The following is a 14,064-nucleotide window of genomic DNA, read 5'->3' on the forward strand; positions in this document are numbered from 1 at the left end:
TTCAAAAATAAATTACCCTTTTCTATGAGAATAACTGTTTGATATACAGAAGTTTGAAACGAGTTAATTTGATGCCCAATGAGAGTAATTGGTTTAGCTGATGAAAAACAGTTAGCTCAACGATTTTTTTCCAAGTATAGCATAAGATGCAGGAAGTGATAATTAGCTAAGCAAATTGATTATTAAAGGATTGAGGATCAGAAAGATTTGTAGTTAACTTGTTAAATTGACTTTGACCCAAGCTTTGCTTAATAAGGGTGGGGAGAATTTATTCATAGCAGCATCAAATAAAGAATGAATGTCTGAAATAATTAAAGCAGTGGTAATCAATGTGGGGCCTTCCAGGTGTAGCAAGACTCCAACTCTCATCAGCCCCAGCCAGCATGACCAATGGTAGATGGAAAATATAAAAGTGTTATAAATTTAATTTAATTTTAGTAATTTTAATAAAATATTTCTATACTGCTTTTCATTTACGTAAAAAAACTGCAACACTGGTTCACACCATAAAACATAACAATACCCACTAAAAAAATAAGCTTTGATAAAATCAGTGAAATCCTCAGAATAACCAAGGACATCAGGAACCTGCCTTCATAATACTAAGGGTCACAGAAAGCCTAGGTAAAAAGGTAAATTTTTAGCAGGTAAGGGAAGACCCACCATAGCAGGTGTTCATTCAATGGGGAGAGCACTCAGCATGGTAGATATCACAACAAGAAGGCCCTGCCCACACACTCCCTGCCCCACCCCAGGATGGACCTCCATAGGTCATGGTATAGCCAGGAGGGTCCCACCTGCAGACTGCTGTGACCTGGGAGAAAGTGGTCCCTCAGACAACCTGGTCCTGAGTTATTTAAGACTTTATACATCAAAAGTTAACAACTTAAAAGTTGCCTCAGTAGCTAATTGGCAGCCAGCGCAGCTCCTTCAGCACAGACATCATTTACAGGACAGAAGACGAGCTACTGAGCAATCCATCAGCATTTTAGTGTGAATTTCTCCTAGTAAGCACATTTCTGTATGGAAGTTTACATAATATACACATTTTTGCAAATGGTACAATGCACCTTTGCATTTTATTTTCACTAATATATTTCCTTGGCTGGAGAACTGCATCGCAAATTTCTGAGAAGAATGAATGTGGAAGAAAGCCTGTGTTTCAGTTGCAAATTAGGTAGTTTCAGCTTTAAAGAGGAACGGAATCAGATTTCTTCCCCATCCCTGGGCAGCCCCACGGCATGTTGCAGTAATGGAGTCTTGAAGTTACCAGTTAATGGAACTTGGTGGCTAGGCTACCCCCCGTCCATGCTTGAATGAATATGATGGTGGCTGCTGAGCTCATTCTCCAAGCTGTCTGCCAGAAAATCTCTTTGTTACAGCCATCACGCCTCACCTATTAATTGGTGGCCAGAGGAGTATGGGGCTCTCAAAGGATTTGGCCCTTGGTCCCTAGCTGCAGGTCTCAGTCTAATGTGCTTATTTTAAATGCTTTATACACTGCTTAATAGTTTCTAAACAGTGTACAGTTGGGACACAAAAGGCATATAGCATTCATTCAATTAAAACCAACCATAAATTTGTGCCCGGGGGGCGGGGGGCACACCTCTCTTTAAATACCTGTTGACATTGTTTTTTTAAAAGTCTTCACCATGCACTGGAAGCGCAACTGAGGGTGTGTGTGTGTGTGTGACCTACAAAACTGAACACACAGCTGCAGTTTGATACAAGCCATGTGTCTGAGTCATGGAGGACCAGTAAGAGTGAGTCTCCTGTGGACCACATTGATAGGGCAGAGTTATAAGATATCATGCAGTCCTCAAGCTATCATGGACTCAAGTTGTTAAGGGCCTTGTAAATTAATACCTGGCCTCTTAGAAGAACTAGGGCTTCTCTGATTCAGAATTTATATTTCATTTCTGTAGCTGCACACACATTCTCATTATTTTTTTTATGTAGACCAAAAAAAAAAAAAAAATGCTAGTGCACAGCTGCCCCAATTTTCTTTAAACTGATGTCTCTATTTCAAGTCACTTCCAATTTTGTTTCGCCCGCTCTGCATTTGGAAAAAAGGGGGGATTGTCAATATTATCTGGGTTCACCTCTGGCTAACATGCGATTCTGAAACATCTCAGATGGCTTCCTACAAATTAGATCACTTAATAGCTTGGAGCTTCATTTGTCCAGGGAATGTGTTCCTGACTAGTGTACATCAGCAGGTTTCATTTTAGGATGCTGAGTAGCAATTTCTTTCCTCTCCGTTTTTCTGCAGCAGGGAGCATGTTCCACAGAACCTGAGACGCTGAAAGTGTTCCTTGAACAGCTTTATTTTTAGGTTGACGATAGCTATGGATGAATCAAGGCGGCAGAGATATCAGAATGATAAATCTACCGGATGATGATACGCCGGAGGATGTTGCTACAGGCAACAATGTGGGGAAATGTAGAACAAAGTGAATAAGGGAAAAGGGATCTCTACCCTTGATACTCCCCTCCCTCATATTTTGAAAATAAATGTATTTTTATGGGTTATAAAAACGGCTAGCTGTGTTTCAGTTCATGTATTTTTTCAGGATGCATCAAGTATGAGAGAAGGGGAGAGGCAGGGTGGTGGGGAGTACAGAACGGTGCAAACACACTAGCACCAGGTTTGCTCCACTGCTGCATTTGCACCACACACCCTTCCCCGCCGCCTCCCACTCTCTCCCAGTAAGAAACAGTGAGCCACCTGCTGGGAACCTAGCATTGCAGCCACACCTCAGCCAGTGAGGGTGCTTATGCATATGACAGGCGGACTGTCTTCATTAGCTTGGTAGGCTACCATTTTTCCCACTTCTGTGCTAGGTGGTTTGGGGAACCCTAACACAATATAGTCTTGGATTTGCTAGCTGGGAATTCCAACTGTTACCTGATGTGTTTAGAGGGCACTGTCTCTTGGGCACTGGCGAGTGAAGTCTAACAAAGCAAGGCTATGCTTGAAGCAGATCTGATGAGAAAAATGCCCTTTCAACATACTTTTGTGTTACACCCAGGGTGGTGTGTGCGTGTGTTTAAAAGAGAGAGAGAGAAAAGCAATTCCTAAGAGCAACAAAGTAGAAAGATGCTAATTTTGCAAGCCTCAGTGGGGCAGAAAAGTCATTTTTGAAACAGCCTCAGATAGATGAAGCTGATCATTGAGGAGATATCATGTTTTTTTCTAATGACTGATCTTGTTAGATTGCCAAGGAGCAATTTTGTCTGGGCCACTGGTTGCTTTCAAAGTGTCACTTACAGCTTTTGATAGTGCTTCCCATATTTATTCCCCAAGAGTGGGTAATGTGACCTAGGGTTGTCTCCAGCTCTTACTCAGCAATTTGGGTGAACTGTAGTGAATTGTGGTGGTGGTTTTCCCTCCAAACTTGGATCTCTCTGTATATTTGGATCTCTTCAGTTTAACCTCTAAGACCAAGTTACTGTATTTTGTAGTATACTTTATGATGCAGCAGCATCTCTTAACTTTATGTATATCATGTGTTTTAATTATCTTGTGCCTTGAGGCAATAAAACACTTTATACTGAACTGTGTGGACAAAGAGTTTTCTTCACCATCAAATCTGGAAAGGCTGACAACTGGAAAAGGAGAAGATTCTGAAGCTTTCTGGGCTACTTTGGTAAAGGTGAAATATCAAAATGCAATCACCATTGTACCATTTTTCTAGTTTCCCTAACTGAGCACTAACTTTGAGTTATAAGGCACCAATTATGCTTTGAACTGAGGGTTCACCATTTTGTTTTTGTTTTTTGTTTTTTAAGGAGTCCCAATGATAGAACTGCAAGTTCAAAAGACACATCGTAGCCTGCATGCATGGCAGCACTTGAAACTGTTAAATCCTATGAGGCTGCTAGTTCAGAGAATTCAGACAGCTATCTATTCATCACAACCTTCTGACATATTATTGAAATTTTAGGCATTCCTTAAGAACACATGACATAGTTATTTACTTGGGGTGATGTACTATATATATCAATCTATCATCTATATCTATCTATCATCTATCTCTCTATCTATCTATCTAATCTATCTATCTATCTATCATCTATCTATCATCTATCATCATCTATCATCTATCTTCATACATACATACACACACACACACACACACACACACACACACACATTTCTCTTTTTAGGATTCTCTAATGCCATTGTTCTTCCTGTCTTTGTTTTATTGAACTTGCCTGTCCCATCTCCAAAGATTTGCTCCAGTGAGCAAATTCCCAAGGACTAGCAGCTTTGTTTACCCCAAACGGTATGGGATTTCTCTTCAGGTCTCAGTGGGTCTGGCCAAATGCACTATTTTGCTCAGGGAAAGTTATGCACCCTGGTATGCAAGGTGATTCAATGCCTCTTTGGTTTTGACAGAAGGAACTTAGTAAGATGCCAACAACAACAATGACATGTATCTGAAAGCTTCATATATGTAGTGGTTAGAGAGTGAGACTAGGACCTGGGGCACCATGATTCAAATCCCCACTCACAAATTTTGACTGGGTGACCAATCGGGGGGGTGGGGGTGGGGGTGGAGAAGCATGTATGCCACCTTCAGCTCCTTGAAGAACAGGGTGGGATGTAAATGCAAAAAATGAAATGAAATATAGACAAGGTTCTTCAGCTCAGCACTCATATAGAAATAGAGTCGAAATAACAAAAACAAATGCCCCCTAGTTATCCTCTGGTTCTTGTGCCATGTCCCTTGGCATTACCCCTTCGCCTGTTCTTCTTTCACTAGATTCAACCCAGTTCTTAAAATCCACTAGCATAAGCTTCGGTTTGGCTCTTTTTCACATCCCCCTTCAAGCAGTTGAACTCCAGAGGGATGTAAAATCCAGCAGCCTTTATTGATATTCAAGGCAGAATAGAAGGTTTTGTTTATCTAGGGCAGAATCACGCATACCACCATGACATTTACTTGTAGCAAATAAAGGTGTGTGTGTGCTTGTAGGGAAGATGCAGAATTTTCATTTTTAAAGCAGTTAAAAACAACAGCAACCCAGCCATGAAAGCCGTTTTTGTTAACAACACAAGAGAATCTACCGTAACACCATATTACTTTCACAAAACAATATGTACCCAGCGCAAACTCCCACATTGCAAAAATGGAGGGGTGCTTTGAACGCCGACACAGCAGCTCCGTACCCAGGCAGGAATAATTGGCTTTTCCAATAAAACAGAACTTCAGCAAGTATTCCTGCAGCTGACATTACTGATCAGAACAACAGAAATCTCTCTTGCTTCTGACAAAGCTTTTATAAAAGAAAAGGCAAATGTGTGGGAGAACTGCATGCTAAAGAGATGTCAGGGCTCCTTCAGCTTCTTATTTTGGTGTACACATCAAAAAGTTACTATTACAGCACAATCAGGAAGCAGCAACAAATATTTATTGCTTTGGGGGGGGGGGGACCTGGTGCAGCTGTAAAATTATCACTGCCCATCCATACGTCTGCATACTTTCCATCTGCTCTACCAGTATAATTGTAAAAGAAAGATACTGTATTGCAAAAGCATCCATTTCCAGGACACTACACTAAAAGTCTTCAGTACTGTCTCATCACGAGGCGCCTGAGCCTATGACATCCAGTGTTGTTGTTGTTTAGTCGTTTAGTCATGTCCGACTCTTCGTGACCCCATGGACCAGAGCACGCCAGGCACTCCTGTCTTCCACTGCCTCCTGCAGTTTGGTCAGACTCATTTTGGTAGCTTTGAGAACACTGTCCAACCATCTTATCCTCTGTCGTCCCCTTCTCCTACTGCTTTGGAAACAGGGGCTCAGGAAACAATACAATCTTCTAACAACTGCCAACTTCCTTTGATCTGGAGTTTTATTTCCATGAAATGTGTATATATATATTAAAGTTGGATGCTACATACCATAATACACATTGGGAGTCCAGCAAGATGTTCTTGCCGTTGTGTGCCTCTGCCAACCGGGTGCCTCCAGATGTTTGGATTATAGCTCCCTTCAGCCCAGTGGTTGGTGAATTGGCCTCCACAGTCACTTACGGACTCACTGTTAAGACCATGTTCATGAAAGACAATCTTACTCGGCTACCAGTGACCGCCAAAGAGGAAGAATAAGAATAGTGATTTCTAAAGTCAGTAACTTTGCACACAGAATTTCAGGTAGTTGTTCTCCTATCGTTCACATGGCCAATTAGCCCATGAAGAAAACCAACGTGAACAAGAGGAATCCTTAAGAGGGCTTAAAGAAGTGTGTGTGTGTGTGTGTGTGTGTGTGTGTGTGTGAAAGAAAGAAAGACTTACTTGGTGTTGTCTGAATCAATGGTATGGAAAAGCTTTTCAAGTTCTTCCTCGTTAAGAGTTCCATCGGAGAAGAAGGCCTGGAATTCCTCCAAGGACAATTTCCCATCATCTGCAAGCAAACAGAAGGCATCACAAGCAAGTTAAATACACACACACATCCTAAGGAGGGAAACACATCCAGTAAGACCATAAGAAGGAGCCTACTGGATCAGGCCAATGACCTAACCGGTAAAGTATCCTGTTCCAAGAGTGGCAACCCAGGTGCTAACCTGCAAGTAGGACCCAAGCACAATAGCTCTCTCCCTTCCTGTGGTTTCCAGCAACTGGTATTCAGAAGGATGTTGCCTTTGACCATGGAGGCAGAGCATTGCCTCCACAGTCCATGGAGCATAGTCTCCATTGCTGCTAGTAGCCATTGACATTAAGTTATCTCATTGTCTTTTAAAGTCATTCAAGCTGGTAGCCATCACTGCCTCCTGATCTAATGATCTATCCATGACAAGTGAGTGATCTCCTCCACCCTCCAGACCACTCCTGAATCCCATCTGGATGAAACACTAAATTAAGGGTGTGATTTTCCTAATTTGTGGGCCACTGTAAAACTCAGCATGGATAATGCATGTCTAGGACACTCAACAGTGCACTCAACATCTTCTAAAGCAAAATGAAATGCTTGCCAATTGCAATAATTCACACATTCAGCTGTGAGTCATCAAAAGACAAGATGCTGAGCAATGAGCAGATAACTGGACAGATAACTGGACATCACATGCAATTTGATTTAATTTAAAAGTATTTCTAGACTGCTTAATATTTTTAAAAAATCTCTAAGCAGTGTACACGATAAAAATGTCATCCATTAAAGCAAAAATACAACCTAAAATAATAAATCAATAAAAGATCCTTTACCTTTACCCTTTTTACCTTATGGGAAACAGGGACAGTCATTAGAAGATGTCAGAAGCAAACAATGGCTGCTGCTACATATATGACACAGGGAAATGGTAGTTTTGTGCAGGTAAGATTGGATTTTCATTGAGAAATCAGCATGAAAACAAAGCATTAAACTCTCTTCTACCTCACCACAGTCCCAATCCATTCAACATGCATTACTTTATCAATGTATTAAAGATTCCCTCCCTCCCATGCAAGCAATGGGTCCTTTAGTTTTTAAAGAAAACATCATCAATAGCTATTCTGAAAACATCAGTACAGAAATATCACCAACACTTAACACTGATCATCTAAAAGCAAGTCAGGAAATGGATGGAGAAAACCCTAAAAGCCGTTTCCCGTCTGCATCAGTTCAAGATAATCCAAAAGAAATAGAACTGATCCAACCAAAGCCTGTGTTTTTAAAAGTGCGTTGCGAAGGCAGGCATGTGAGTGTGTGTGTGCATGTGTGTTTCTGTTCTAGTGTCGAAGCAATGATTCTTCAACATCAGCTTCATTGGACTGGTCAAGATTATCGTCTTCCAAAGCAACTATTCTATTCTGAACTTAAAAATGGAAAGCGTAATGCTGGTGGTCAACAAGAGAGGTTTAAAGACTGTCTCAAGGCAAATCTAAAAAAATGTAGTATAAACACCAACAACTGGGAAACACTGGCTGGGAAACAGTTGAAGAACAGCCTTTACCAAAGGTGTCATGGACTCTGAAGACACTCGAACTCAGGACGAAAGGGAGAAACGTGTTAGGAGGAAGGCACGCTTGGCAAATCCAGACCGTGATCAACTCCAGCCCGGAATCCAATGTCCTCACTGTGGAAGGACGTGTGGATCCAGAATTGCCTCCGTAGTCACTTACAGCAGGCATGTCCAAAGTCTGTTTTGGGGGCCTAATCCAGCCCGCCAGTCGATTTAATCTGCCCCCCATGGCAGTATATGTCCTGGGGTAAAATCCTAAAAAAAGCTCAACTTTGGTCGGCCCTCACGCATGTTTGCTTCATCAAATCCGGCCCTCTTTGAAAAAAGTTTGGGGATCCCCTGAATTACAGACTCATTGTTAAAACTGTTTATGGAAGACCATCTTACTCAACTACGAGTGATCACCAAAGATTCATAGATTGCCTAGAAATATTTATTCATGTCAGTGTATGAGAAACATCATTTATTTAATCAGATCAAAGGCATGTTTTTCACTCAGAAAATGTTACCTTGTTTCATGCATGTTACTGACTTTGCAGAAAAACATTTAATAAACATATAAACAGTTCCTTCAGAGACCTAAGCCCGCTCACCCTTTCTTTCGTGTGGCGGCATTGAGGGATGGAGGAGGCTTCACTGGGGCCCCAGTGAGGGAATTCAAACTGGCTGTGCCCTTCCTGATTGGCGGAGGGGGCATAAGCCCCTTCCACCTATTAGGAACCGGATCCTGGCCTGCACCCTGCTTTGGCAAATAGGGATGCAGGCTGGGGCTTGGGGCTGTGCTGGGGGGTGGGGCCAATGGAGCCGACGGTGGGCTTCCCTTGGATCCACCCCTCACCCATTTAAGCAGCCAGCACCTGAGGCTCAGCCGGTTTGTTTGTTTTTTTAAAATGATATTTATTAAAAGTTTAAAGATTACAGAAAAAAGAAAAGAAGACAATAAAAAAAAAAATTTCAGAACATACCTTACAATACATTAAAAAAAAGACATAGAAAAGCAATACAACAATACAGCAAAAAGAAACAAAAAGACTAAAACACACATCCAATATTCCATATCTTTACCTTTCCTTTACTTGTTTCATCGACCTCCTCACACCTCCCTTTTTTGTATTCTAGTTCAATTCACTATTTCAGCAAATTCTTTCCATCTTTCTCAATTTTTGTTCTATGATTTATCTCAATGGTCTAACCTTAAATTTTTTCATTTTGGCCCATTATCAATCAGCTTTTACTTAATTCTTTGTTACATTTCTACTAAAACCATATAGCTTCATTCCAGCATCCTTCTAACACTCATTAATTTTACAATGTTTCTGTAAATATACTTTAATTTTTTCCCAGTCTTCTTCCACCGACTCTTCTCCCTGGTCTCGGATTCTGCCAGTCATTTCCGCCAGTTCCATGTAGTCCATCAGCTTCATCTGCCATTCTTCCCTGGTGGGTAGATCTTGTGTCTTCCAATGCTTTGCGATAAGTATTCTTGCTGCTGTTGTAGCATACATAAAGAAAGTTCTATCCTTCTTTGGCACCGGTCTGTTCCTGAGCCGGGTTTTCCCTGCCCAGCCACCTAACCAAGTTTCCATGTTCCACCTGAATGCTGCCTTTAACACAGTCAGCCAAAATGACTTGATAGGATTGCAGGGTGTCTCCTCAGACTGATCATTTGATGAGCAGACAGAGGGTGATAATGTCCTCTCCTCAACTAATCTTCATAAATCACCGTGTGTGTATCCCCGGAATGTTGGGTGCATTTGAGGCTGCGTGTACGAGAATGTGAGATGACCACATTCTTCTCTCTCTCTTTTTGAACTTCCATTGTAGCTATGAAGTCCCTGGACATTTGGGCAAGTGTGAACCTGTCTCTAAGGCACCAAATAAGAAAAGTGAGGCTAGCCTCCCCTACAAGAAAAAAAAAACAACCATCACTGAGACCAGCCCAATATTAACTAACAACAATAACTACCTAAGCTGATCTCAAGTCCTTAAAAGTTTTACCCAGAAGGTTAAATCTTATCACAAAGCATCCTTCACAGCCGACAACGAAGTTTGTACTGCATGCTAAGACTGACATTGCATAAAGCTCATTTAAAACCTGTTCGTTCAAGCTATATATCTATAATAGATTTTTTAAAACGTGCACACATCACAGCATTAAGCCAGGTATTGACACAATAGAGAACCAGGACTAAGACCCGTGCAGTTTGGGAAGATAAGACCAGCCAATATCATAGAGACTTGGAAACTGCGATTAAGAGACTTTAAAAAAATTCTTTCCCCTCCCCAAACGACAGGCTGAACAGATGTAATACCCTGCTTACCCAGCCAGTACAAGTTAAGATAAGTGATGCTGAATATGGAAGTCTTTGTATGCTGGCAGCCTTATCAGGAAGGGCACAGAAATGTACGCTGGAAGTAGAGTCACATGGCTGGGCTATGGGTAGGATAAGGCAGGTAATTCTGCTCAAGATATAATTTGATGTCCAAGGGTGCTCAGATGTGCTAAGACCTGATGGCTGAATCCTATTAGTCATACACTGATTTAAGGATCAAAATGCACTTTAAAATGAGAAGTGTCAACCTGCTTGGATGGTGTGTAGCAGGGGTAGCCAACAAGGTGCCCTCTGGATGTTGCCGGACTCTCACTCTCATCGTCCCTGGCCATAGGCTAGCCTAATTAGTACTGAGATAGAACTAGAAACACCCCCCCCCTTGATTGACTTCTCTCTTCTCTCAGTCAGGAGGGGGAGATGGATATGCAATGTCTCTTTCCCCCTCCCAACCATGTGTTTAATCGGAATCTTAAAAAACCCTAATGAAGCATTAAAGGTAAAGGTAAAGGTACCCCTGACCGTTAGATTCAGTCACAGACGACTCTGGGATTGTGGTACTCACCTCGCTCTATAGTTCGAGGGAGCCAACGTTTGTCCACAGACAGCTTCCGGGTCATGTGGCCAGCATGACTAAGCCTAAGCATTAGCCTTCCTCAAAAATTGATTCAGGGCCAAATTCAGAGTGGGTGGTCCACAGGCAAGCCTGGATTAGGGTGGGGGGAGGCTGTCCACAACTGTCATTGAGAGTGATGCTCACTTGAGAAGTTTGCAACTATCTGGTTCAAGACATACCTGGTACAAACATCCATATTGCAATGTTCTGCTGCATGATGAAGTGAGTGTCATCTCCCTAAAAGAAGCTGAAATTTCACAGCTGAACTTGGGGGGGGGGGAGACACACCAAGCGATTTCCTGATATTTTGGAAAACAGCATTGATTGCTGAGCCCAGTCCAAGCGACAGAGGGTGCTGCCTGAGCCAACAAAGCACACTCACATTTGGCCCTTGCACTCAGCCACTAAAGTAGTGCCTCTTGTGCAGTGGCAGAGCTTCATGCTCCGGCACTGGGGGGGTGGGGTGGCAGAGAGCAGGCGGGGGGGTTGGTGTGTGTCCTTGGGGGTGGCACCCAGCGTGGGGGGGAGCCGCGATGGCTCCCCACCAGGATTGCGCTGCTCTCTCCCTACACTCCTCTTCCTCCACCAGTGCTCTTGTGTCCTGGTTGAGAAGCGATCAGGAAACTGTTTGAGGCACGAACAAGTTCATCTCTATAAAGTGATTATCTTTCTCTGCTCAACACTAAACACACACAAAGCTCCCCATGATCTCTCTCCAGTAGACTTCAAGATCTTGCTTACGACAAAGCTTAACTAAGCACTTCAACAGGAAATTAGAATTCTCTGCCATGGAGTGTGTTCCCACTCCCAATTCTTGAATGAAGTGAGCAATCCAATTAAACTTTTACAGAGTTATTCACAGGGGGGAAACTGTGTTGGGAGTCAGCTACATTAATTGTCATTGGATGTACGCTTGCCCAATTATTAGAAGTAGTTGCAAAGTGCTATCTGTGACACTTATAAGATGAATTCCCTAGATTGGAAACATCATCAGCAGCAAATTATCTTTAGGTCTAGTTAGTGCTTTTCAAAACGACTTCTCCTTCTCAAAAACAGCCACTGCTGCAGCACTGAATTCAGTGGACGGCTCTCTGGGTTGCAGCTCATGTTAGTCCTACTCAGAGTACAGCCACTGAAATTAAGGCACAAGCCTAACTTGGGTCTCTTAATTTGAATAGGTCTACTCTAGGTAGGGGTTGCCAACACAGTGGGGTGGAGGAATGGCTACAACCAGAAAGATTGAGGAAGCTGCCTTATCAAACCACTGGCACATCTAGCTCAGTTATTGTCTACACTAACTGGTGGTGGCTCTCAAGGGTTTCAGGCAGAGGTATTTTCCAGCCCTACCTGGAGATGCTGGTGAATAAACCTGGGACCTTCTCCATGCAAAGTGGGTGTTCTATCACAGAGTTACAGCCCTTCAAATTTGCAGGTTAGTTACCTCCAAAATGACCTGGCTTTCAGGCCATTGTCTGAAACAAAATTGTGGCCACAAGCAGCCCACCATTATCCGTCACCGAAGGAAATCTCCCCTAGTGCTCCCACAGGAATCTTAGGGGGCCCACCACTGTAAGAGGGGTCCCATGGGGCAGCACTTTGTGAAAGGCCCCCTCAACCCTAAAGCCAGCAGTACTCCATATAACACTCACAGTATGTGCAAAATTCCATGTTGGGCAAAAGAATTCTATACTCATCTCCTCAAAGTACTGAGCCTTTTATGTGCAGGGAATCTTTTCATGGTGTAGCATTCAACTAGGCATCTCTCTCTGCGCCACAATCCCTACAGCCACTTGCCATCTGAAGCAGGACAGTTTTGCCAGCTTTTCTACTGTTTGTGCAAATGTCATCTTTGATAGCACAGATCTTTGAATGGGAGCACCCCTCTCTCCTGGAAACCAGGCCACCGGCAGTAAGGAACTGCACCACACTTAAGTGTTTGGTTGGGAGTCCTACTTCTACAGATAATTTGGGTCAAGATGAAAGATGGTTTTTCTTATCCCCCCTACCTTTGGATGCAGACAGACACTCATGAAGACATCAGAAGGCTGCAAAATTTGTAGAGAGCAAGAGAATTATGCAGGTGGGCACACAGGCACCTTTCCTATCTCGCCTTCTCTCACCCTCCACAACACACAAATTATAATTCAATCTCTCTATGTCAGAATTCATGAACTTGGTGGCCTCTTTGGACTACGACTTGCATCAGCCCCAAGCATCACAACTGGGGTTGATGGGACTTGTAGCCCCAAACATCTTAAGGGTATCAGGTTGGTGAAGGCTAATGTATAGTGCGCTGTAAGAGCATATTAAACCACATCACCCAGAGACACCATTTCAAAGAAGCCTCGTGAATTTTTAATGCTGCTCCTCCTTCATTTTTGCTGAATGCACACTTTTCTTCCACACAATCTTTACTGTGTGTGTGTATGTGTGAAGATATATGCATGCCTTTTATCTGCTTGCTGTAATTATTAAACTGGAGCAATGGGCTGAGCCTGTGCCAGCAACAGACTATCAAAAAGGATAGTGACTGAAAAGTATGTACTAGAACTAAACACACACACACACACACACACACACACACACCCTCAGTGGATTCCAGTATGACACAAATCTTCAATGTTTTGAGCAGGCACAGCTGGGTTATCATGATGCAAATGTAACAGGTAGGGCAGCTCCCTGAGAACATAAGAGAAGCCGTGCTGGATTAGTCCAAAGGCCCTTCTAGTCTAGCATCCTATTTTCACAGTGGCCAACCAGATGCCTGTGGGAAATTAGCAAGCAGGACCTGAGCACCACTGCACTCTGCACACTTGTAATTTCTGACAGCTGGCATTCAGAGGCATACTGCTTCTGACAGTGGAGGGAGAACATGGCCACACCATGGTTGGTAGCCATTGACAACCCTATCCTCCATGAATATGACCATGGCTGTCTCTTGCAGGAGTGAATTCTATAGTTCATGTGCTTGTGAAGAGAAAACCAATCAAAGAAAGCAGATGCTGGGAGCTAATGGGGCACCCCATACACAGGGAGGGAGGTGAAGAATACAGCCCACGACTGCTACCATTTGGACCAAATAAAACTTGGGTGAAATTGATCTGACAGAGGTCACGTCTCCCTTATCCTCCAGAATGAAGTCTGGTCAATTGAGATTCTTCCTTTCAGAGA

At 42.9% G+C, this 14,064-nt stretch overlaps 1 protein-coding gene across 1 annotated transcript in view; it reads right to left on the bottom strand.

Annotated features, from left to right (window-relative positions):
* Positions 1 to 14,064, bottom strand: part of NECAB2 (N-terminal EF-hand calcium binding protein 2) — a 161,603-nt gene that overhangs the window by 107,043 nt on the left and 40,496 nt on the right. The window contains exon 3 of the mRNA XM_081015873.1: positions 6,302 to 6,410. Within this exon, the coding sequence (XP_080871999.1) occupies positions 6,302 to 6,410 (109 nt within the window). The remainder of the gene's footprint in view (positions 1 to 6,301; positions 6,411 to 14,064) is intronic.

The sequence above is a fragment of the Podarcis pityusensis genome (genome assembly GCF_964106645.2).
Source record: "Podarcis pityusensis genome assembly, chromosome: 8".
NCBI classification, from domain to species: domain Eukaryota; kingdom Metazoa; phylum Chordata; class Lepidosauria; order Squamata; family Lacertidae; genus Podarcis; species Podarcis pityusensis.